This window comes from Aspergillus homomorphus, assembly GCF_003184865.1.
Source record: "Aspergillus homomorphus CBS 101889 unplaced genomic scaffold BO97scaffold_1, whole genome shotgun sequence".
Classification (NCBI taxonomy): Eukaryota; Fungi; Ascomycota; class Eurotiomycetes; order Eurotiales; family Aspergillaceae; genus Aspergillus; species Aspergillus homomorphus.
This window is the reverse complement of record NW_020291887.1, coordinates 333,095-356,467: the sequence shown is the minus strand read 5'-3', so window position 1 is coordinate 356,467 and position 23,373 is coordinate 333,095. Positions and strand designations below refer to the sequence as shown.

The 23,373-nt window shown below is 53.1% G+C and overlaps 7 protein-coding genes across 7 annotated transcripts; 4 read left to right on the top strand and 3 right to left on the bottom strand.

The window, feature by feature from the left end:
• Positions 1–1,285: 1,285 nt before the first annotated feature.
• Positions 1,286–2,714, top strand: BO97DRAFT_401925 (resistance to Congo red protein). Its single transcript, XM_025694369.1, has 3 exons — positions 1,286–1,670; positions 1,764–1,880; positions 1,940–2,714. The coding sequence occupies exons 1-3, from the start codon at positions 1,645–1,647 to the stop codon at positions 2,244–2,246; spliced, it is 450 nt and encodes a 149-aa protein (XP_025556413.1). The 5' UTR covers positions 1,286–1,644; the 3' UTR covers positions 2,247–2,714.
• Positions 2,715–3,906: 1,192 nt separating this feature from the next.
• BO97DRAFT_3035 (uncharacterized protein) lies at positions 3,907–5,601 on the top strand. Its single transcript, XM_025691152.1, has 2 exons — positions 3,907–4,264; positions 4,328–5,601. The coding sequence occupies exons 1-2, from the start codon at positions 4,146–4,148 to the stop codon at positions 5,499–5,501; spliced, it is 1,293 nt and encodes a 430-aa protein (XP_025556412.1). The 5' UTR covers positions 3,907–4,145; the 3' UTR covers positions 5,502–5,601.
• Positions 5,602–6,361: 760 nt separating this feature from the next.
• Positions 6,362–8,427, bottom strand: BO97DRAFT_358942 (CwfJ domain protein). Its single transcript, XM_025692295.1, has 2 exons — positions 8,248–8,427; positions 6,362–8,199 (listed from the first exon to the last, which is right to left on the bottom strand). The coding sequence occupies exons 1-2, from the start codon at positions 8,259–8,261 to the stop codon at positions 6,456–6,458; spliced, it is 1,758 nt and encodes a 585-aa protein (XP_025556411.1). The 5' UTR covers positions 8,262–8,427; the 3' UTR covers positions 6,362–6,455.
• A 225-nt stretch (positions 8,428–8,652) lies between these two features.
• On the top strand, positions 8,653–16,703 carry BO97DRAFT_3025 (putative HEAT repeat protein (DRIM)). Its single transcript, XM_025691150.1, has one exon. The coding sequence runs from the start codon at positions 8,708–8,710 to the stop codon at positions 16,535–16,537; it is 7,830 nt and encodes a 2,609-aa protein (XP_025556410.1). The 5' UTR covers positions 8,653–8,707; the 3' UTR covers positions 16,538–16,703.
• On the bottom strand, positions 16,611–17,617 carry BO97DRAFT_466911 (DNL-type zinc finger protein). Its single transcript, XM_025699598.1, has 2 exons — positions 16,969–17,617; positions 16,611–16,696 (listed from the first exon to the last, which is right to left on the bottom strand). The coding sequence occupies exons 1-2, from the start codon at positions 17,533–17,535 to the stop codon at positions 16,670–16,672; spliced, it is 594 nt and encodes a 197-aa protein (XP_025556409.1). The 5' UTR covers positions 17,536–17,617; the 3' UTR covers positions 16,611–16,669.
• Positions 17,618–17,803: 186 nt separating this feature from the next.
• On the top strand, positions 17,804–21,043 carry BO97DRAFT_474322 (cullin family protein). Its single transcript, XM_025700314.1, has 4 exons — positions 17,804–18,069; positions 18,243–18,629; positions 18,695–20,580; positions 20,637–21,043. Exons 1-4 carry the CDS (start codon positions 18,028–18,030, stop codon positions 20,806–20,808), a joined length of 2,487 nt encoding a protein of 828 aa, XP_025556408.1. The 5' UTR covers positions 17,804–18,027; the 3' UTR covers positions 20,809–21,043.
• Positions 21,044–21,489: 446 nt separating this feature from the next.
• On the bottom strand, positions 21,490–22,499 carry sld5 (putative GINS DNA replication complex subunit Sld5; the record flags this gene model as incomplete). Its single annotated transcript, XM_025692294.1, has 2 exons — positions 22,279–22,499; positions 21,490–22,170 (listed from the first exon to the last, which is right to left on the bottom strand). Exons 1-2 carry the CDS (start codon positions 22,453–22,455, stop codon positions 21,490–21,492), a joined length of 858 nt encoding a protein of 285 aa, XP_025556407.1. The 5' UTR covers positions 22,456–22,499.
• Between the last annotated feature and the right edge of the window lie 874 nt (positions 22,500–23,373).

Here is a 23,373-nt window from a genome sequence, read left to right as displayed (position 1 = left end):
TGTGCTGTGCTGGCTGTCATAGGCAGGGAGGGTATTTAAGCGTACTGGGGACTGGCTGCAGGCTTCTTTCTCTATGTGTTGGCCCTAATCGTCGTGGTGGGCGGATAGGCACCCGAGTCACTTTTCATATGCCTACTATACTGTATTGTACCGTCCATTGCTTTGGTCGCGATCGAGAGATCTGTGGTCTGATGGAAGCTTGTAGATCCTATGCTGGAGGATTCGAGAATTTTGGGGGGAAACCCACCCGGGACTGCTTTTATGCCCCGGGATTAGTTGTAGATCCGGTCTCTTGTGCCGACAAGGATGATCTACTTTCGGCCCTCGTTGGTAGTATCCTTGAGATGGTAGTAACTGTAGTTCTGTACTGTCTCTGAACCCAACTCACTGACCTAGACTGACATGCATAAAAGCTTTTCCCTTAGTATGGCGTAGACTATACGAGTACGACGGTTGCCGTGCGCCGTTATTTTGCTGGTCTGGGGAGGAAATGATATCATGCCGAGACAACACAGCCACAACCTGTCGTATCTCGGTCTGATGGGGCTAATTATCGACAACAGCTCAGTACTAAGCTGAGTAGATTTGCGTATTATAGTTCAAGCGGTCAACTACTATTGCATGACTGCGGATGCTGACTTGGTTGTCAAACCCGGGCCGACCGCCGAGGTTGTTGTTGGTTGGCCCCCAAAGGAGGGTTACGCTTCCAGCAATCTTCAAGCAGGCACCGAAATTGATATCAAATGGGGAGGAAGAATGGCAAGGAGCAAGAATTGAACTGCAAGACTAGTCTAGGGATGGGTCTCAGATTGTTATTCGGTATGTATGCACCTATTTTATAGTCGTGATCTCCACATGAGGTGATCATGTTCGGTGAAACCACCCGACATACAACAATGGCCTGAATCGACTTTCATAGCCGTTGTATGCACGGATCATAGAAAAGGACCGAGGCTGTACGACACTGTGGAGAAGAAATACTACGTAGGTTGACCCTTCTTTACCCTTACATTTTTTTCCATTTTATCTTTGCTGATGGTAAGTAATCATGATGATATGAAGGTGACTTCATGACTGAAATCTCTCTCTCTCTCTCTCTCTCTCTCTCATTGTTTCTGATGCAATGAGTCAATTGCCGGCCGATTATGCAACCATTAAATCTCTGACTTACTCATGTATCGATCCGGCAAGGTCAAGAAGAATAGTCCGTTAATTACAGTGCTAAAAAGCCCAGCCATGCTGGAAAAGCAGAGCCACTGCGCAGCCCTACCCTGACCCGACAAACCCCCATTACCCAATCGTCCCGCCCCGTCCCCATAATAATTAACTTAGCCGTGCAGTGCCTTTCATTATTCATTATTCAGTTTGGCTGCTGCCTTCTGGCACCGCCCCAAAGAAGAACTTCTTCACTCACTCACTCTCAGTCTTCTCTCTCTCTCTCTCCTTACATTGTTCCTGGCCGAGTTCTTTGCTTGCCAAACCAGGTCTCATCGATCTCTCTGATTCGATCTCATTCAATTTTCACATATCACCCACCTTTCTTGACTTGCTTGTCCCCCCGTTTCAGCAGTCTTTCTGCACCCGTGGATCGACGTCATCCCCCGTCGCCTCCCAAGCCTCGCATAGAGAAGAGATTCAGCCACCATGGGTATTCTGCTACCTCGAGATTGGTATGTATATACCCTGCGCACTGTGGTATCTGCTTCGTTCGCCTATCGTACAGACCTCACCCTAGAATTGTTTGAAAGCTAACAGGCTTGCAGCCGTCAGACGTACTTGGATGGCTATGTCTGCGATGGCAATAGCTGGTATGACTGGGGTCGATGGATCGCCTTCGCGGTGATTGTTGGAGTAGCCTTACTTGTCTTCTTCCTTTTCGCGTATGCTTCCTCTCCCATCGCGTGCAAGTACAAAGCCGAGGGCTAACTTTTTTGGACAGTTGCTTCAACGCTCGCCGTCGGCGCAGACAAGGCCTTCGCCCTCATCCGGGCACCGCATGGCTCGCAGGCCCTCCCCCGACCTTCCAGCAATCACAGCAACAGCAACAGCCTGGACAACCGTACTACGCAGACCCCTACTATCAACCTGCACCGCCGCCGCAATACTCCCCTCATCCTCAATACGGCTACTTTGGAGGCCAGCAGCAAACGGGCATCGAGCTGCAAACGCCACAGAATGCCTACCACAACGGTGGCGACCGCGTATATCAACCACCACCGGGACCTCCTCCGGCTTCCAAGGTCTAAACACGGGCTTTGGCTTCCAACGAAATGAATAAGATGTCTGTTTCTCAAGGACTTCCTTGATCGACCACTGTTCTAATCGCCCAGTCGGCTTGCTCCCAGCCCGCCACTGAGATATGTCGCCCTCCACCCTCTCCAGCCATGCGACTGGGGAAGAGGTTGTGACGAGGGAATGTGTGACGGGACTTATGAGTTTCTTTTCTTTCGTGTCGTATCTCCTACTCGTATTCTAATGACTTCGTCGGGGTGTTGCTATGTGTTTTCCTTTTGATCTTCTTCCGTGTTATTTTTGGGAGCCTGGCTTGCATGATGTTTCGATACCTTCCATTGCACCTATTTTATTTTTACTGTGTCATGTCGCACTGTTCAAACCAGCGGCCTGTCTCTTACACGGATGTGAATTCTTCTCTAATGCATATAAATGAACTCCTAAGAGACAAGTATGAGTATGTCGCTCGATGGACCCGAATCAAATTAAGATAGCCCTGTTCCCATCTGCCAATGTTGCTCATCTCGACCATTTTTAGGAACTCGTTGGAGGGAGCCTTGGAGGGAGAGACAAGGTTAGGCAGCCGAGTTTTGCCCTGTTCGCTTTGCTTCTTGGCCTGTCCGCGGGCGGCGTCCGACCAGACCTCCCTCCCTCAGTCACTCACCCAATCTACTTTACTCCGAGTCCGAGGAGATTCGATGGAGAGACAGGCACTCGAGACAATTCACTCCAGATAGTGGGCTGTAATGCGCTTTTGAAGTTAGCAGTCTATGTCACGGAGGTTTGGTGGGCCCTGCGACTGCCAATGAGGCGTTTCACTGCTGTTTCGATCGACAATGGGTGGAGTGCGACCGAGAAGGAGGAAACGGACAGTTTCAGGTCTTACTCTAGTAGACTAGGTAGGGTTCGAAACAGATTAACTCTTGCTATCAACTTAGTAGTAAACTCAACTCATGACTCTGGAGTAGACTAAGGGTTATTCTAGGGGTGTCGTATCGTATCCGTACCTGACTCTCAGATTCTTTAAGCACAGCCGTAGAGATGGGGCTTGCAAAATACGAGATGTTTGATCGCGGGTTAACCTAGCCTTTGAATGAATGGGCTGCTCCTCCTCCTCCTCCTCCTCCACATCCAACGCCGATCTCTGGCGACTTCTCCTTCGCTTTCGTTCTTCACTACAACCACAACCACACCCTTCCCCCCCCCCCCCTTCTTTCTTCTCCTCCCCTTCTTTTGACCTTCTACTCAACTACTCTAGTCGTTCAGGGACTCCCTGACGGCGCCTCTCGTTTTTTACAAATCCCTGTTTTCCAGCCGCGGGAGGGGACTTATATGCCCTGCTGGTGCCTGAAAGTCTGCATATGATTGATTGTTTAAACCCCCCTGGAGGCGGTGCTCGGGCTCTTGAGCGCACAATCTTCACAACAAAGATCATTATTCATTCCCTCAATCTTTAACTATTACTTAGTTGATTCTGGTCCATTCGACGTGAGAACATATACCTTCGTCTAACTAAGCCGCCCTAGCACGCGTCGTTCGATTTTACCTTGCGCAAACTCGACAGGGCGCAAAGACGAGAAACTCAGGCCACTCATTGCATTCAGACCGAGTTTTTGGATGGATACACGAACAACACATACATTCATTCTATATTCGCGCATTATCGCCGTCTCTGATCCCAAATCGCTTCCGAAATATTTCGCACGATCGCTCTTCAGGTCGACTCCGCTCCTTTCGCTATCATAACGTCGCAAAGTACATTACATGATCGCGCACAACGTGTCCGGAACACGCACACAAACAGGTTCTATAACTCTGAACGACTACATTCGTTTAAATCCGGTCTCGGATCAACAGTGGGGTTCTTGGGAAACTAGCGCCAAGGTAGTAACACACGGATTGCCAGGGCTATAATGAGTCCGGTGGATAGAGTCCCCGCCCCATTGTGGGCGCGGGATATAGTCAGCGACCTCAAGTCTGCGTCCTCCACGTTCTCGAGTTGGGATAGCTGCATGTCGAAGGCTTACTGCAAGTATGTTACTTGATTTGACCCCGGATTTGTTGTCGCTTTTTTGAGAATTAACTTTGTTTGCAGGTGGCCTGTCATCGCGGCTATTATCGTCGGCGCGCTCATCCTTCTGTCCATCATCGCATGTGTGGTCAACTGTCTCTGTTGCGGCATCCAGTGCTGCACAGGATGCTGCGGATGTTGCTCCATGTGCTGTCCGTCGCCTCGAAACAGGCAACGCAAGGCCCAGTACTCGGATGATCCGTACCCACCCCCGGAAATGCCAGGGGCGATGCCGCCGTCCATGCCGGTGAACACGCCGTATCAGCCTCTACAGCAACCACCTGTGTATCGTGGAGCGGAAGTCGCTCGGTTTGATGCGCCAACGAGCCCTGTAGGCTCGAAATTTCACGATGATGCATTACCTGCCATGCCTAGCTGGGATAATGCTGTGACGAAGAGGGTTGAAGATACCGGGCCCCATGTTGAAACGGTCGAATTGGAGGCCATGGACCATGTCAGTCGCGAGCCTCGGCGGATGCCTTCTGCGCCTAGGATGAATCCAGGTGGAATGGGGGGAGCAGGCTATTCGGGCCCTCCGCCTGTCAGGTCTAATACACCTGGGCAATATCCCGCTAGGACCGGTACCTCCGGCCAGTACCCCGCCAGAACTGGCATCCCTAGCCAATATCCAGACAGGACCGGTACGCCTGGTCACCACCTCGACAGAACCGGCACTCCGGGCCACTATGCCGAGCCTCACAATTACAACGCACAGTCTTCGTATGGCTACGATACCCAGAACACATATGGATACAATCACAATGGTCCTAGATCGCCACCTCCGGTTTCACCGTACGACGAGCAGCCCTACAATCATGACTTTCCTCACGAAGATCGGTACATGTCACCAGCTCCGACCTACACCACCCAACCGGCTTTTGCAGCAGCGGAGCATTCGCAACCTCATTACATGCCATCGGAGACCCCGCTTCCACCATATATGCCGATGGACCGAACACGCTCGCCAGGCCCGACTCTCTCGTCGGCTATGAATGCTCCTCGGCCCATGCCATACCGCCAACCATCTCCGGCAATCGGCCAATATACAGCTTACCCGGGAGTTTCTCCGGTCACCCCGACCTCACCACCGCCTTTCGCTGCCGCGCCGGCTCCTCATGAAGCTAGTGACCCAGGCAGGCCCCCAAGTCTCTTGCAAAGTGGACGGAGGCCGGTGCCCAATTCTTACAGGGACGTTTAAACTTTCGTTGATCATGTCACTCTCGAGGCCGCGTGTGCACCACCGATTTGACACCTCATCACCGCGTCTCTCATGACCTGAAGCAACTCAAGTCACACTCATTTGGCGCTGGGGTAGAAGCTACCATGAGTTTGAATGTCTTTAAACAAGCTCATTATGCCATACCCAGCGCAAACCCCTACCCCTCGGAAGTCCTTTCTTCAAGGCACAAAGCCTAGACGAGCAGTCAGGGCTGCACCCGGAGCGGAATAGGTAGCTATATTCTGCTCATTTCTTTGTAGCCTTCTTCGGTCATTGTGGAGAGCTATCACGCCCAACACAGACCCGAACCTCCTACCCATGCATGACCTTGTATATATACCTTTTGTATAATACTTGGTCCGGTATGACCCCTGACAAAACTCTTGCATGATGTATGTTTGATATCTTTTGGTTATGATTGAGAATATGATGACTTGTATGGTTGATTATTGTGGACTTATTTGGCTGGATGCTGTTTCTTCTGGCTTGCATGGTTTACTGGGTAGAAGGTAAGCTGCAGCAAAGCAGGGCTATACAACGACTGTACTCTCTTTGCTACCATGCTCTCATTGTATATGTGTAAGCAGGACTGTACAGCAGTCACTCATATACTGACCTCGACGTACCCTTTCAAATCAGATCACCACTCCACTACCGGACCCTAGCCACCAAGCTACCTCCTACACCCAAGACACAGTAATTAGGTAATTCTGTAAACCAATAGTCTACATGACCCATGAGCCACGAATCCCTAGGCAGTGATACTAAAAATACAAACCATCTGCGACGCGTGTACTTTATCCAACGCCACGCAGATGATATACTATAGTTGATACAACCAGATGCATTCTCTTCAGAATCCAGAATCAGAACTCAATCGGCCTCAAGCCAGCTTCTTCAGACGGAGGTCTTTTGATATGGATTGTGGGCCGTTCACAACGTGAAATCAAATTCCTTAAACGCCTCCTTAAATGCCACCGCATCCGCCTCCTCCTGCGCCTGCGACTGCACGTCCTTCCGCCAGTCAATGCGCTTCTCCAGCCCCATCAACTTGGCCATCACGCGGCGACCGAACTGGAGGTCGAACCGGAATTCAGGGCCGAGAGGGAGGAGGAGGGTTTTTTCTTGTCCTGTTTGCCCCGTGGTAGGTTCCTGGGGCTTGGGTTCTGGATGCTGCTCACTGCCGCCCTCCCCTTCCCCCTCCACTGGAGGAGATTCGGCAGAGGCGGCGGGAGGATCCCACACCCAAACTCGGAAGAAATCGCCGCGTTCGCTACTGGGGTCTGCATGGTCATCTGATGATGTTGAGGCAGCTTCAACGAAACGCGGATACTTCAAGTTCTCAGCTTCGACCTTGAAGGCCGCTTCCACGAGACCCCGTTTGACCAGGTCAGCAGGCACAGGCAGGAACTGCCAGTGCACGTGGATGCCGTTCGCGCGACTCACTTCCCAAGTGACGGCGCCGAGGCGGCCGGCGGCGCGGCGGTTCAGCATTGTCTGTAGCGCGCTGCGATAGCGATTCATCTCGGTGAAGGTTGCGTGGCGGGTTGAGTCGTCGGCGATGGAGGCTAGTGTCGGGGTGTGCGTGAACGGGATGATCAGCATGTGGGTTGGGAAATTGAGGGTGTAGGGTTCGAAGGTCTGGGCCGTTGGTAGTGGGCCCTTGGCGGTTGTGAGGTAGGATTCTTCGCCGATGGAGGTGATCAGGTGTGTTGCGATGTTCGGGTTGCTGAGGCAGAAGAAGCATTGTTCTGGGCCGGGGGGTGCGTGGGTATTGCGGGCGCGTTTGCGGGGGCGGTGCTCGTGATCGTTTTGGTCCGGGGCTGCGAAGCGTTGGTAGCTTGTTTGTTGGTTGGGTAGGGGTTTGCGTTTCAGCGTTGATGGCGGTGGGAATGGGCTTGCTGTTGTGCCGGCTGGGATGCTGAGGGGTGCGGGGGCCTTTGGGTCCAGTGTGAAGGCGTACATCCATTTTTGCTTGGTCTTGTTGGTGTAGGAGGCTAGGCTGATGAAGCGCGTCAGCGGTTTCGCGTCGGGGTCGTCTTCCGTCGGGAGGTGGAAGAAGGGTTCGCGCTCGTAGAAGAAGCTTGGCGTTGAGGAGAGGTGGTAGCGTGGTTTGAGCGTCGCGCAAAGATCTGCTACGCTTTGCACTTCTTCCGGCGTTGTGGCCGGTGTTAGGTCCTCCGGGAATGCCGCCTTCGAGCCTGTTCGGATCCCCTTCGGCCATTGCTGCGTCAGGAGGATGTCTGCCGCGTGTGCCCCGTGCAGAGCGCGCGCCTCGGACTCGCTGTAGCGAGGCTGGTACTTGTCTGCGGTTTGGTTGCTGCTGCTGTTGGTCTCGAGCTTGCCGCCTAGCGATACGATGCGCACGCCCTCGGCTGTCTTTAATGTGCCGCGTCGGCCCAGGAAGTACAGGTTTGGGCACACTTCGTCGTTGGCCTCGATGGCCTCGATCACCCTCGTCGGCAGTGGTCGACTGCCCAGGGAGAAGTACGTCGGGAGCGGCACGGCGATGGCTCCTGAGAGTAGGGCTGATATCTGCTCTAGTTCATGCTCCGTCGAGCAGTCGCCGAAGAGGTCTCCGACGATGATCGCGAATGAGAAATTCTGTTTCACGTGTAGCTTTGCGAGCTTGGTGAAGACGTCGCGTAGCTCGCAGTCGACGCCTCCGATCACCACTCTGAGAATTGTGTTAGTGGGTGTTTGACACACTGGTCGGCGCACTCACATCTTCGAAGCCATGTTTCGATTCGTTACTATGATGCAAGAATCGACTCCGGCGCAATGGAGTCGCAATGGACTCGGGTTCGATGGTCTTCAGCCTGATGAGATCCTTGAATTAGACGGTTGTGTTTGCAGGAGTGTCTCGGTTCTGCTTCAGTTCCAATGCTTCAATGTGTCAACAGGCTATTTTCATGGAATACAGTAGATCGAGAACTGAACCTAACGTTGGTGAATCCAAAAATGGATGCCGGAGCTCGGACCCACTGCGGCCCACGTGATAAGCCAGCAGTTAAACCCCGGCGCTAATCAGCCTAATCTCCGCACCGGATCAAAGGTTGTGGCGGCGCCGATGAATTTTTTTGTCTATACGGCAAGAAGACCGCTGATTGACCAGTCCCACATCTCATTATTCACATCTTATTCCATAGCGGCGCTGCTGTTTCTCGTCGCCATCACACATCAGGATGGTAGCAGCGTCGTCAACTTCGCGGTCTAAGCCCGTGAAGCGGGTCAAGGGAGGAACAGAGACCACCAAGTCGCATCGATTCGAACCGTTTTCGCAGCGCGTCGCAAAGCTCAAGATCGACCCCATTCACCGCGTGCGCCGCCCCAGCTTTGGCGAAGAAGGCGATGAAACCTCCTCTTACTTTCGGTCGGCCTTCGACCACTGGGTCGAACTGAACCTCTCCGAAAATTTCGTACAGTTCGCCCGCCGAGTCAACCCGCTGTGCGAGAGTCTGGCGCAGATCCTGTACCATGAGGACAAGATTATGAACCTGCTGGTGGAATTCATCGAGAAGAGGGATCAGTTATCGATAGAGCCGCTTCTGGGTCTGCTTGCCCAGTTCGCGCGTGATTTGGGCGTCCGGTTCGAGAAGCACTTCGCCACGGCGGTTACCCTCATCGCATCCGTTGCTGCCACACATACCGATGTCGAGGTCGTTGAATGGAGCTTCAGCTGCCTGGCATGGATCTTCAAGTTTCTTTCCCGGCTCTTGGTCCCGGACCTCAGACAGCTGCTAGGTATCATGACTCCTTATCTCGGCAAAGAACGACAGAAGACGCATGTCGCTCGATTCGCCGCAGAGTCCATGTCTTTCCTTATCCGAAAGGCGGGCTTGGTCTATTACAAGAACACCACGCCCCTACAACGTGCGGTATCATTTTTGCTGCAAGATTTGCGCCAGGCAGCCGGAGACGACAAGAATGTCGACACTTACAAGGATGGACTTATGGCCATGTTCTCCGACGCCATCAAGGGTGTCAAGAATGGCCTCCACTCCAACGGAACAGATATCTTGGTTTGCATTCTGGAAAATATCTGCACTGGAGATGACCTTCAGAGTAGCCTGGCGCTAGACGTCACTTGCGGATTGCTCATCAACATAATGCATAATACGACAGCCGAAACTTATGAACCCCTCTTGGACACCATCCGCTCATACATCGAGTCATCGTGCGCAAAGACCGACAAGCAACATGCGAATGCATGCTGTCGACTGATCTTCCAATGCATTGCCACTCGCAAAGGTTCCCGAGTGAAGCACTGGAAGCCTGTGCACAACATTCTACTGCGCTTGTTGAAAAAGGCCGCAGATGCGCCTGGAGCATATGCCGAAGCCGCTCCGCAGCTCCTGACGGCTGTCGCTTATGCACTCCAAGTCTCGCCCATGGATGAGATGCTGCCGTACATGCGCTCACTTATGGATGCCGTGACCAACGACAAACTATCGTCTTTCTTCTTGCCGTTCTGTGCTACTTTCTCGGAGTGGGGTCCGGAGAGATTCCATAGCGTGGTCCTGCCTTACTTCCAGAAATTCGTCAATACCTTGTGGCAGGAGCATGAACACGAGCTCTGCCTTGCCTTATTACGATTGAATCAGGCCGGTTGTATCACGTCGGAAGCCTCGAAGCCCGGGTACATCACCTGCCCTGCATCATGGAAATCCCGCGTCAAGGATACGCTGAGCAAGCCCACCCACAGCGCTACCGAATTAACTCTCGTCAACGCCTATTCCAAACTCCCAAACGCCATGTCCTTGTCCACAGAACCGTCTTTGTTGCCTGATATTGTTGAGGCCTTGCACGGCCATCTGCTTCGCACCCTGAGGAAGAACAAGAAGAACGCTGATACGTCTGCGTCTACCAATTTCTACCTGGGTCAGGGCTTCAAGGCATATGTTGAGCTTGCTTTACAGTCTGAGAACCTCGACCGCTCTCTTTGGGATCAGATCAGTGCGGTCGCCGCGAAATACTCTCGCCTTCCAGTCTTCCTCGAAGCGACGTTAGCCTACATCTCGGCACTAAATGAGGACTTCGACATCAAAAGCCCGACGGTGGAGGAGTTCGCCGAAGTGCTTATCACTAACCTCAATGGACCTTCTCAGAATCTCAGGTTGTTGTCATTGAAGATATTGCGGGAATTGATTCAGGCTTCGGGCGACGATACCGAGCTGATCTCGGTGGCTATTGAGATTGAGGAGAGTCCTTTAACCCTTCATAGTCATAGAGTCCTGGCAATGCAAGTGCGTAAGCTTGCCATAGCTTACCCACAAGTTGTTCCCCGCAGATGGATGGCTAGGTTGATCCCATACTTCTGCTTCGGTCTCTTTTCTAAGAAAATGACTCCGTTGTGGGACGACTCTGCGGCAGCCTTGAAAACAATGAGCGAGCACCCTGAGGGAGAGAAGATTGTTTCAGATCTCGCCATGAAATGGCTCCTCGAGCGAGGCTCATTCGATGCGAGTACAGAGGGAGCAGAGGAAGAAAGCCCTTACTATCGGTCAGGCTATTTCCAGTGCTTCAACGCGGCCAAAATTCAAGACATATCCGCTAAATACTTTGAAGGGCCTGAGCAGCCCGATTCTATGTTGGAGGATGAATACAACAAAGATCACACTTTCACGGATGCACTCCCAGCTTCTCCCCGGACCCATGCTTTGCGTGTCCTGAATGCCGTCCCGAATATCGCAGAGAAGCGTTTCCGCCAAATTGCGCCTTTGTTCCTTCAGTGGGCTTCGCGCGATGACGACGAAAACCCCTCAGATGAAGGTTTCATCCCTTGGGGATTCCTTGATCGTCTGGCCTTCCTCAGGCTTCTGGGTCAATTCCTTAATCCTCGTGTTCTATACAGGGCTCCTGAGATCCATGACGCGCTTATGGGCTTGTTATGCCACGGTAACTCTGACATCCAGAAATCCGCGCTCAAAGCTCTCTTTACTTGGAAGTCACCGAGTATCAATCCTTACCAAGAAAACCTGATGAATATCATGGATGAAAACCGCTTTAGGGATGAGCTTTCTGTTTTCGTCCGTGTCGGCGGTGAAGACAGCCTGATTGAGGAAGCGCACCGACCCGATCTCGTCCCTGTTCTCCTCCGTGTGCTGTATGGTCGTATGATTTCAAAGGCCAGCGCGAGCGCCGGGCAAGCAAGTCAAACAGGAAGGAGAAAGGCCATTCTGAGAACCTTGTCACAGCTACCTGACAAGGAGTTTGAGGTCTTTATGCAAGTCTCATTCGGACCACTTGGTGATGTCAGTGTTGTTCGCGATGGCCAAGCCGATGAGCAGGCTTTCGAGCAAGCCCTTGCGAGTCCGAGAAAACAAATGGGTCTTCTGAAGATGATTGAGACTGTTTTCGATACGCTTCAAAACCGAATGGTCCCTTACGCTGAGAGATCCATGAACGTAGTACTGTACTGTCTCGTCCGGGCATGTCGAGAACTAGAGAAACAGCACACGACAGCAGATGCAGACTCGCAAGAAGGACGACAGCTCACAGTGCTGCGCAATATTCGCTATACGTGTATTCGCTGTCTTGACCTCATCTTCTCCATCACTCTCGATGTTGACTGGTCGTCTTACGTCCGCATCATTTTCGATGAAGTAATTAATCCAAGATTGGAAGACTTCGCGATTGAAACTGCGCAAGGTGTGTCTGGTCTTCTCAAAATCTTCCACACTTGGGCTACTGCACCGAAATCGTCATTTTATCTCGCCAAGTTCAACGATGCCCTTTTGACGAAGGTGGTGGATTGTCTTGGTGTCGACTCCGCACGCGATGAAGTGAAGGTCTTTGTAATGGACGAGGTATTGAACCCTCTTATCGGTCTGGCTACCGGAAAGACGCTTCAGGAAAACGAGATCATGAGCGATATCCCCGCGGACGAAATCAGATCCCAGGTCTTGAGTCCTTATATTGAGCATACTCTGTCTCACCTGACTTCACTCTTGAAGCGTGGCCCCTCTCGTCCGTTGCTCGTTTCGGGAGTCCAAACTCTTTCCCTCATCTCGCCTTGTGTTGAATCTTCCAAGGAAACATCCAGCCTCATCAGCATTACTACCTATCTACTCCGCCAGCCCCCCGACAGAGTCTCCCCCAAAACCAAATCTGGCTTGCTGCGTTCCTTGGAGCATTTCCTGCCATTGTACAACCACCAGGAAGATGCTGAGCTCACTACAGGCGTATTTGAAGCCATCTCGTCGCTCTTTGATTATTTCAGAGATAATGCGAACAGAGAAGTGTTATCTAGGGTCTTCACAGCGTTTGCCACCCACGATCCGGAGCTCACCAAGGTCGCCAGTCTCTGTGAAGACCTGAACTCTATCTCTACAAAGAAGCTGGAAGTTGACTACGAACGCCGACTGCAAGCTTTCAGGGAAGTCAACGAGGATCTGTGGGACAAGCTGGATGCTAAGCAGTGGCGCCCTCTGCTCTACAACATGCTGTATCAAGTCAAAGACGAGGAAGAACTCGCGATCAGATCGAGCGCTTCTTTTGGACTAAGACGATTCATGGAACGAGCCATTCTTCCCAGCGATAAGGACGAAATCGAATCGCTTGTGACGGACATCTTGTTCCCTGCTTTGCAGGCCGGTGTTCGCCAGAAGTCAGAGCTCATCCGCGCGGAGTTTGTGTCTGCACTCGGCTACTTCATCAAGCTGAACCCAGAGCGTCCGACCGTGAAGGACATGCATGTCTTGCTCGTGGGTGACGACGAAGAAGCCTCCTTCTTCAACAATGTACTGCATATTCAACAGCATCGTCGTTTGCGTGCGCTACGCCGTCTGGCGAGCGAAGCAGCCAATGGCAAACTCCAGGCGTCCAACATCAGCACCATCTTCATTCCTCTCAATGAACACTTTGTGTTTGATGAAGAGGCTGACGAGACCGCTCACAATTTGGTTGCGGAGGCTGTGAATACCATCGGCACTCTTGCAGAATCCTTGGAATGGAGCCAGTTCCGCGCCATCTTCCGGAGGTATCGCGGTTATATGCAAAGCAAGTCCGAGATGGAGAAGAGCATTTTGAGACTTTTGGGCAAGATGTCTGACTCGTTGACCAATGCAATGAACCAGTATAAGGCCATCAAGGAAGCAGCTCAAAGTGGAATGGACGGTCTCGAGACTTCGGAACCGACCTCCACCCTTGCTCGAACCCTCCCCTCGCCTGCAAAGGTTGCCACTGAGCTTACCACCAACTTTATCCCGCAGTTGACCACTTTCATCCACCACAAGGATGAGGCGCAGATGAGTCTACGTTTGCCAGCTGCGATCACGACAATCAAGTTACTCAAGTTGCTGCCCGAGGAGGATATGGCTATTCGCTTGCCTCCAGTGCTTCTCGATGTGTGCAGTATCCTCAAGAGTAAGGCCCAAGACTCGCGTGATACTGCTAGGAAGACACTCAACGAGATTGCTCTCCTCCTGGGTCCTGCTTACTTTGGCTACATCCTCAAGGAGCTGCGCTCCACTTTGACCAAGGGCTACCAACGTCACGTGCTCTCATTCACTGTGCACTCTATACTCGTTGCGACAACGGATGAATTCAAGCAGGGTGACCTGGATTACTGTCTGACAGACCTGAGCTCGGTTATCATGGATGACACGTTTGGCGCCGTGGGCCAGGAAAAGGAAGCCGAAGAGTATGTGAGCAAGATGACGGAAGTCAAGAGCAGCAAGAGCTACGATTCAATGGAACTGCTGGCGAAGAATGCTACTATTCCCAACCTTGCCAGGCTGCTCCGGCCACTGCAGTCGCTTCTGCTGGAGAAGCTCAACTCAAACATTGTCAGGAAGGTTGACGAGTTGCTGAGACGTATCGGCGTGGGCTTACTGAGGAACCCTGGGGTGGCAAGCCGCGACATCTTGATGTTCTGCTACGAAATCATCAAGGAAACGTACAAGGGACCGGCCCAAGCCGAGTCCACCACTGCTAAGACAGCGCAGGAAGAGAACCTGTTGATTGACCTTAAGTTTCACAAACGAAGCGACAAGAAAGGAAGCACGACATCCTATCTTTACAAGTTGACGCGCTTCTCTCTCGACATCCTCCGTTCCGTACTGAGCAAATTCAATTTCCTGCTCACTCCTGGAAATCTGGCTGGGTTCGTCCCTATCATCGGCGATTCGCTTGTTCAGGCACATGAGGAAGTCAAGACTTCGGCTCTCCGCTTGTTGTCGGCAATCATCAAGCTCCCTCTACCGGAGATCGATGCCAACCATCATGTCTACATCACAGAAGCGGTCAAGGTCATCAAGGAGGCACCGAGCACCAACACGGAAGCCGCGCAAGCGTCCCTGAAATTGATTTCGGCTATGCTGCGAGAGCGCAAGAGCACCAAGATTCGAGACGGCCACCTTGCCTATCTCCTTCAGCGTCTCACCGCAGATATTGAGGAGCCTGACCGTCAAGGTGTGACCTTCAACTTCATCCGCGCGGTAATGTCTCGGAAGTTTGTTGTGCCTGAGATGTACGAATTGGCTGATAGCATTGCCACCATGATGGTCACCAATCAGACTCGCGCCGCTCGTGACCTAGCGCGCGGCGTGTACATCCACTTTTTGCTTGAGTATCCGCAGGCCAAGAGCAGGTGGACCAAGCAGCTTAGTTTCTTGGCTAAGAACCTGGAATACAAGCATCAAGACGGGCGTCAGTCAGTCATGGAGGCCATTCACACGCTGCTGTCTAAGACGGGCGACGAGTTGGCCCAGGACATTGTTAGCACATTCTTCCTGCCCATTGTCATTGTGATGTCGAACGATGATGCTCCCGAATGCAGGGAGATGGCCGGTGCCTTGCTGGGCGAGTTGTACTCCCGAGCCGACAGGGAACAGATCAAGACCATGCTTACGCCTCTACATTCTTGGCTGGAGCAGACGGAGAACCTGCTCCTGAACAGCACTGGTTTGCAGGCCATGAGAATCTACTTCGAAGTTGACGCAACAGAGAAAGATAAGGAGGCTCGATTCGTGCTGGATATCTTGCCGTCCATCATGCAGCCTGTCCTCAACGCTGAAGACAACGAGAATTGGCAGACTCTTTACTTCGCTCTTCAGCTTTTCTCGAAGCTCTGCAAGACCGTGCCCGCCATGGCGCTCTCCCCGGAACGTGCGTCGATCTGGGCTGCCGTCCGCGAGAGTCTTTTCTATACCCATGCGTGGGTCAAGACTTGCGCGTCGAATCTGGTTGGCACCTGGTTCGCAGACCTCGCGCGCTTCAATGCCACCAATGGTTACGCTTCCATCCCGCTGGCTGGTTCCACGGGGTTGTCTCTCGACAAGGATGCCATGTTGCAGCTGATCCGCGCCAGCTTGCGCTGCCTCCGCACTCCGGCGGTCAGCGAGGAGCTCGCCATGCAATCCGTGCGCAACCTCATTTTCCTGGGTCGGTGCAGTGCTCAGAACGGGTTGGAATTCACTAGGGCAGGCGGTGAGGACGCCGAGCTGGACGCCAGTGACAGCGAGAACGACGACAACGACGAGGAAACTGAGCAGTCGGCTCGACCATCGAAGCCCGCTATCCGGTACATCTTCGAGCAGACATCCTCCATCCTCCGCCGCGAACTCATCACCACCCGAGCAGAGTCCCTGGTCCCCAAGAGCGCTGCCATCGGTCTTTTCGCTTCTCTGTGCCGCCACCTCGAGGTTGAGCAGATTACCGACTCGCTGCCCGTCATCCTGCTCCCTCTGCAGCACATGACGGACAACACCATCCCGGCGCCCCGCTCCTCGGACGAGGTGTTCCGCGAGTCGTACAAGTCCCTCGTGTCCAACTGCCACGAGGTGCTTGACATCCTCCAGAAGAAGCTCGGCACCACCGAGTTCATCAAGCAGATGGCGCTCGTCCAGGATGCGATTAAGGAGCGACGTGAGGGGAGACGGGTCAAGCGGCGCATCGAAGCGGTCGCCGAGCCCGAGCGCTACGAGAAGGACAAGAGGAGGAGGAATGACCGTAAGCGCGAGAAGCGCAAGGAGAAGGGAGCCGAGCACCGCGGCAAGAGACGTGGTTGGTAGTGGGGATATGTCTATTTGAAGCTTTTTTTACTTCTCTTCTTTTCCTGGAGCTGCCACATAAAAGTCAGGCGTTGAGGAGAGAATAGGAGATTTTCTTTGTCTATTACATCCAATCAACTTTCTCTTTTCTCTTCATCTCAAGAGTCCACCCAAGCATATCTATCTTTAGAGTAGAGAATATTACATCGAACACAGCAACTATACACCTATTCAACCAACAACCTCCGCAAGACAAGAGAATATAAACGCCACCAGCACCACGCTTTTCCTTTCCTTCCAAGAGAACCCCCTCTAACAGAAACACTCCTAAACCGCACTCCTTCCCCAAGAACTCAAGAAATCTGCCCCTGCCCCTGCCCCTGCCCCGCATCACCAGCACCCTCCTTTCCCTTCTCCTCATTCTTCGACTGTGCCAAAGAAGAAGTTCTCACCTCCCCATTCTCCCAAACCTCCATATCTCCCTCCACGTACCCACGCAGCAGCGTATCACCCTGCCGCGCCAGGATATCCTCCAGGGTACTGTTGCGATCGAAGAAGATGTTCAGATGGTCGGCGATGACGTGCCGGTTGCTGCAGCTGGGGCACTGGATCAGCACGGTGCCGCGGTGGTAGCCGTGCTTGGACATGCGGTGCGACGACCGCTCGCCGCACGGCTTGCAGGTGAACGTGATCTGGTACGCGGGCTCCTGCTCGCGGCGGAGGCGGTTCTGCTCCGCGTGCTCGGCGTCCGTTGCTGCGTTGGATTGCCGGTCTGTTAGGTTGTTCGCGCTACTCGTTTCCGTCGTATCGGATTTGTGGCGGGTTGTGAGGAAGGGGATTTTTCGGAGGGTTGTGGGGCGCGAGGTGGGTGTGCGTTGCGTTAGGTGGCTGAGAGTGCGTGATGGTGTTGATGATGATGCTAATGAAGAGACTGTGGCGTTGCGGGTGGTGAGGGTCGCTGTGCGCGGGAGGGAGCGAATGGCGCGCAGGCCGTGGGATAGAGATTGGATTGAGCGCATTGTGAAGGTTTTGTTGAGTATTCTGTCGTGAATTGGGCCTGTTTGTGGGAGGGCGCTGGAGCTGTGACTATCTTCAAGAGGATTGTACCAAGAGAGATCAGAAAGAAAGCAAAGGCGGTGGGCGGGCGAGAAGATGACGGAGTTCAAGCCCGGACTTTAGCCTCGGAGATAAGTTCTTCCAGGCTCTCGCTCCCCCTCCCTCCCGCCTGCCTCTCTCTCTCTCTCCGCGGACTCGGTTCTGGGTCCGGAACTCGATTCCCTCGTTGCGAGCTTCGATGCTCAAACATGATGGTGTGGAAGTGTTGATCGCCTGAGCTTTGCCTTCATCCTCGGTTACCCATTTCTCATTTTGCTTCGATTTGCGCGGTTCTCTGGGCACTCGCCACTCGCTCGATTAACCAAACTCGCGGAATATCCAACTGGAGAGGCTTTGCCCCGCGCATAAAGCCGAGTATACAATTTCGGTGCATCGGGCATCGTCACCTGCACAACATGGCGATGCGAGCCAGGCAACGTATTCGCGCTCCGCGGAGGGTGAGTCTTTGATTATTGTCTTTTGTTTCTTAATTGCTGTGATGGTCTCGAGTTTAGAGTTGTGTCTCGAGCGGAGCGGGCGATCGGTAGCAAAGTGGCGATCACGATTCTCCGACTCAACATCCTAAAAGACCGTCCCATCCAGACAGGCTTTTGCTGACCAGATAATACAGGGCCTTCCGGCTAGCAAAGGTGATGATTTCGAGACGAATTGGACCGATCTCTCGACCTCGTTGAAGAAAATCCACACCAAAGATGCCTCCAACCTGTCCTTCGAGCAGCTCTATCGCAATTCCTACAATATCGTCCTGATGCAGCGCGGCGAGGATCTCTACGAGCGGATAAAGAAGTTGGAAAAAGAATGGCTTGACGACGAAGTGAAGAGCAAGGTGACGGCGGCGATCTCGTCCAGTCTGCTGCTCGCGAAGGAGCTTGCGGAGGTGCAGGACCAGGCCAATGAGCGCAGGGAAGCCGGCGAAAGGTTTCTGGCCGCCATGAGAGAGGCCTTTGAAGACCACCAATTGTGTATGGGCATGATCACGGATGTGCTCATGTATATGGTATGAATTCAGAGACTAAATATATGCTTGATTTGTTGTGGCTGACCGTCTGGTGGAACTTCTAGGATCGAGTCATGTCGACAGACCACCGGAAACCGTCGATCTATGCAGCAGCAATGGCTTTGTTCCGAGATCATGTAGTACGGGCTCTGATCCGCCCGGACGCTCAGACGAAGGTGGTAGATGTGCTCGAGTCGACTGTGCTTTTCATGATTCAGCTCGAACGATCCGGCCAGATCATCGACCGCCCCCTAATTCGCCACTGCATATACATGTTGGAAGGACTGTACGAGACTATCACTGAGGAAGAGTCGTCCAAGCTCTACCTGACCATATTCGAACCGGCGTTCCTGGAAGCAAGCCGGAAGTTTTACCAGTCGGAAGGCCGACGCTTACTAGAGACAGGCGATGCCGCAACTTTTTGTAAGGTTGCCATGGACCGCCTCGCCGAGGAAACTGAGCGGTGTACCTACACCCTTGCATCGTCGACAGAGCCGAAAGTCAAGGATGTCCTGGACAAAGAACTGATCGAGAATAATATCAAAGAGGTTGTGGATTTGGAAGGCACGGGTGTCCGGCAAATGCTCGACAATGATCGCTTGGATAACCTGCGGAGTGTCTATGTGCTGAGCGCACGGGTTGACCCGAAGAAGACTCCGCTGACAGCCGCGGTTCAGAAGCGCATCGTGGAAATGGGCAAGGAGATCAATGCTGGCGCGGTTGCGATGGCACAAACCTCGGCAGCGAGCTCTGCGCCCAAGAAGGCCTCGGCAGATAAAACTGAAGGGGCCAAGAAGCCGACCGAGAAAGAGAAACCAGTCAACCAGCAGACTGCGGCAGCTATCAAGTGGGTGGACGACATTCTTGGTCTGAAGAACAAGTTCGACAGAATCTGGGAGAATGCGTTCCAATCGGACCACGTCATGCAGAGCGCTATCACTACTAGTTTCTCGGAGTTCATCAACTCGGAGTCGCGCAGCTCAGAGTACCTGTCGCTTTTCTTCGATGAGAATTTGAAGAAGGGCATCAAAGGGAAAACAGAAACAGAGGTCGACTCGCTGTTGGATAATGGCATCACGCTTCTTCGCTATGTCAAAGACAAGGACATGTTTGAGGCGTATTACAAGAAACATCTTTCCCGTCGTCTTCTCATGAAGCGCTCTGTAAGCATGGACGCGGAGCGGCAGATGATCTCGAAGATGAAGATGGAGGTCGGCAATCAGTTCACCCAGCGCTTAGAAGCGATGTTCAAGGACATGACGATTTCGGAGGATCTGACGGCAAGCTATAAGGACCATGTCAAAAAGACGGGTGACCCCGACACCAGGCGCATTGACTTGGACATCAACGTTCTCACCAGCACCATGTGGCCCATGGAGATCATGTCCAGTGCGACCCGCGACGACGTGCAACTGGCCTGCATATACCCGAAAGAGGTGGAGAGCGTCAAACAGAGCTTTGAGCAGTATTATCTGGGCAAACACAGCGGACGCAAACTGTCGTGGCAGCCCACTATGGGCACTGCAGATATCCGATTGGAGTTTCCGCGATCCAACGGCAAGATCCAACGGCACGAGCTCAATGTCTCTACATACGCCATGGTCATTCTACTGCTTTTCAACGATGTATCCACGGGCGAATCCTTGACATACACAGAAATCAAAGAGCGCACGCGCATTCCCGATCATGACCTCATCCGCAATCTGCAATCGCTTGCGGTGGCTCCGAAGACCCGCGTTTTGCGCAAAGACCCGATGAGCCGAGACGTCAACCCGACGGACAAGTTCTACTTTAACAACGACTTCCAAAGCCAGTTCCTGAAGGTCCGCATTGGCGTCGTCAGCGGCAGTGCCAATAAGGTCGAAAACCAGGATCAGCGGAAGGAGACGGAGAAGAAGATGAATGAAGAACGTGGCGGGAGCATCGAGGCTGCTATCGTCCGGATCATGAAGTAAGTTTCTTGTCTTGTGTCAAGCTCCACGACGATTGTGCTAATCTTTTGAACAGGCAGCGCAAATCGCTGACCCATTCAAACCTCATGACAGAGGTCCTGACTCAGCTGTCGGCGCGGTTTGTCCCGGACGTCAACATGATCAAGAAGCGTATCGAGAGCCTGATCGACCGCGAGTATCTGGAGCGTATCGAGGAGGATCCTCCGACATATGGCTATGTCGCATAGTTGGCTCTGGTGATTGTTTGTTTTCTTCTGCTTGATTGTTCCTCTTTTTGTGGGTTCTCGCTCTGTAGCGTTGAGAGCAAGGAAAGAATGGGTTCTTGAGCTTAGCGTTGAGGGCGCAACGGCGATTGATGTTATCTCCGGTATAGACTTTTCTGTCCGCTGCATTTCCACTGGAATCGGGTTCTATTATCCAAAATGCATTTTTCTGGATCACTGGTGGCAGGGTATGGGCGGGATTGAGCCAGCCGTGACTCGTGTTGGTAGGATATCCAGATATTGAAATGAAAGTCTTTGCGTGTGCATGTGCAGTATCGATGCAATGGTTGCAGGTATCATAGAACGGAAAAACACAGAAACACAAGCACAGAAACACAAACAGAAATAGAAACAGAACTCGCAACGCCGCCATGCATATCCTGGTCATGCTGACCCAGGACTGGGATCTCTGCTGCATATCCCCAGAGCCAGACAATCCACCCATCCACTCTCAATCCTTCAACCAGTAACATAGGCATCCCAGGGGAGAACCCCCGGAAAGCCCTTTCTTTCAGCGTCCCAGGCACCTCAATCCAAGACCATAGATACGGGTATCCGGGGGAGAACCCCCGGACCCCCCTTCCTTTCAGCCTCCCAAGCACCTCGCCCCCAACCCATCACCACGAAAGCGATAGAAAGATAAGACTAGAGAATCTCAACCTCACCCCTAGTCCAAGCCCCCCGCACCCCCTCCCACCGCACAGCCCAAACATCCCCCATCCGCATCGCCGTCCCAACAGTCTCCTCCTCAACCCCATCAGAAGGCGGCACCACAACGCGCACCTCCTCCACCAAGCACCGCACAAACACCACCTCGCGCATCTCCGGCCCCTGCACCATACTCGTCCCGCCGGCATTATCATCCAGCCGCCGCAGCTGCGGCGCAAACGACCCCAGAAACGCATCCCCGTAGTGCCGCGCCAGCAGCCTCTGGTGCGCAACCAGGAAACTCACCTCCGGCGCGGAGAGCGGCGCGATCGCGGCATCGTCGCCGGCCAGGGGCACCGGGATCGAGTCCTCGGGTCGGATTTCTCCGTCTGGATTCTGGGATTGCGATTGCGATTGCGATTGGGATTGATCGTGTGGGCTGGAGATGCGCATGAGGTAGTGCATGCTGTGTTTTGTGAGTTTGGAGAGGCGTTGGCGCAGCAGGCTGCGGAGAAGGTATTGCGTGCGGGAGAGGTCGGTTTGCAGGATGGAGAGTGTGAGGTTGAGTGTTGTGTTTGATTTTGTTCCGGTGGTGGTTGTGGTTGTGATTGTGGTTGTTGGGGGAGGAGGAGGGATGGAGTCGGGGGTGCTGGCGGCTAGGTCTTCGATTGTTTCGATCTGTTGTGGGTATCATTGTCAGTTGGTTTGGCTGGGGTGGTGTGTTATGCCATAGGCTGGGAAATGAAGACAGGGCTGAAGGAAGGCAGGAAGGCAGGAAGGTAGTACCTGTCGTCGCACTCGCTCCATCATACGCTCCATTAATGGCCCCGGCCAGGGAAGAAGCTCCGAAACACCCCGCTCGGCCACCCAGAAGCGCGTGAGCAGCTGGTGGTCCAGAGCCGTTGACTCCGGGGTCGTCGGGTCGTGGCGGTCGACTGAGGCGAGAATGTCGTCGATGTCCATGGCGGTGGTTTCATTGACCTCCCCCTCGTGTTGTGGGCTCGATTATTGTTTTAAGTTGGGAAGAGAAGAGAAAGAGAGGAGCGGAGCGGAGGCGGAATCGCCCACGTCCAAAGAAACCCACCGCCCGCCCCGCGTCGCCATGCCTTAGGCTACATTTTCCGCCCGCCGTCAACACCTTACTAATGAGGCCTCCGCAACTAACACCTTACGACTGAGGCCTACGCACACGGTAACTGAGATAAAAGTAATTCGTTTCTTCATTGTTCCAACATAGGAAAGCTGTCTCTAATCTTTCGACTCCCCCTTCCATTATCAGGCCGGGCCAATAGCCGACCAATTCTTATCTATGTACAGCTGCACCGGCAGCCTCCATCAAACACTTATTAGTCTGACTCCTAGGTCCATCTTCGAACCAAGTCAGCGCCGTGTCGATGACGCCGCCGCGCACAACAAAATTATCGTCTGACCAGACGAGCCGTACATCGATATATACTTCGTACGGCGAGCAGTGTGACACTCCCTCGGGATTGTACAGGAAACTGGGAGGATGATCAAAGACGGTAAAGAAAATAGGAAAAGTCGTCGAAAAGGAAATTGCCGGGTGGCGAGGTATCATAGTGGCGAGGTGTTTCCCGCGAATTCAGATGCAATTCATCATCACGGGACCTCGTTCAAGGAGACATAGGAAAGGTCCGAAGGGAGTGATCGGTGAAAGGGATGTCGATTCAAAATAGGTCGTGATTGAGGTATTCTGTGTCGTGTTTCGGGTTGGAATCGTCGTTCCGGGTGTGAAACGGATCGGTGAGGGAATATCAAAGCTTGTGGTGTCATCAAATCGCCGTGTCCCTTTTCTTCTTCACCACATCATCCAAACGGAAATAGGAAACCGAAAGTCAAAATGAGCGGAACGGGGTCGGT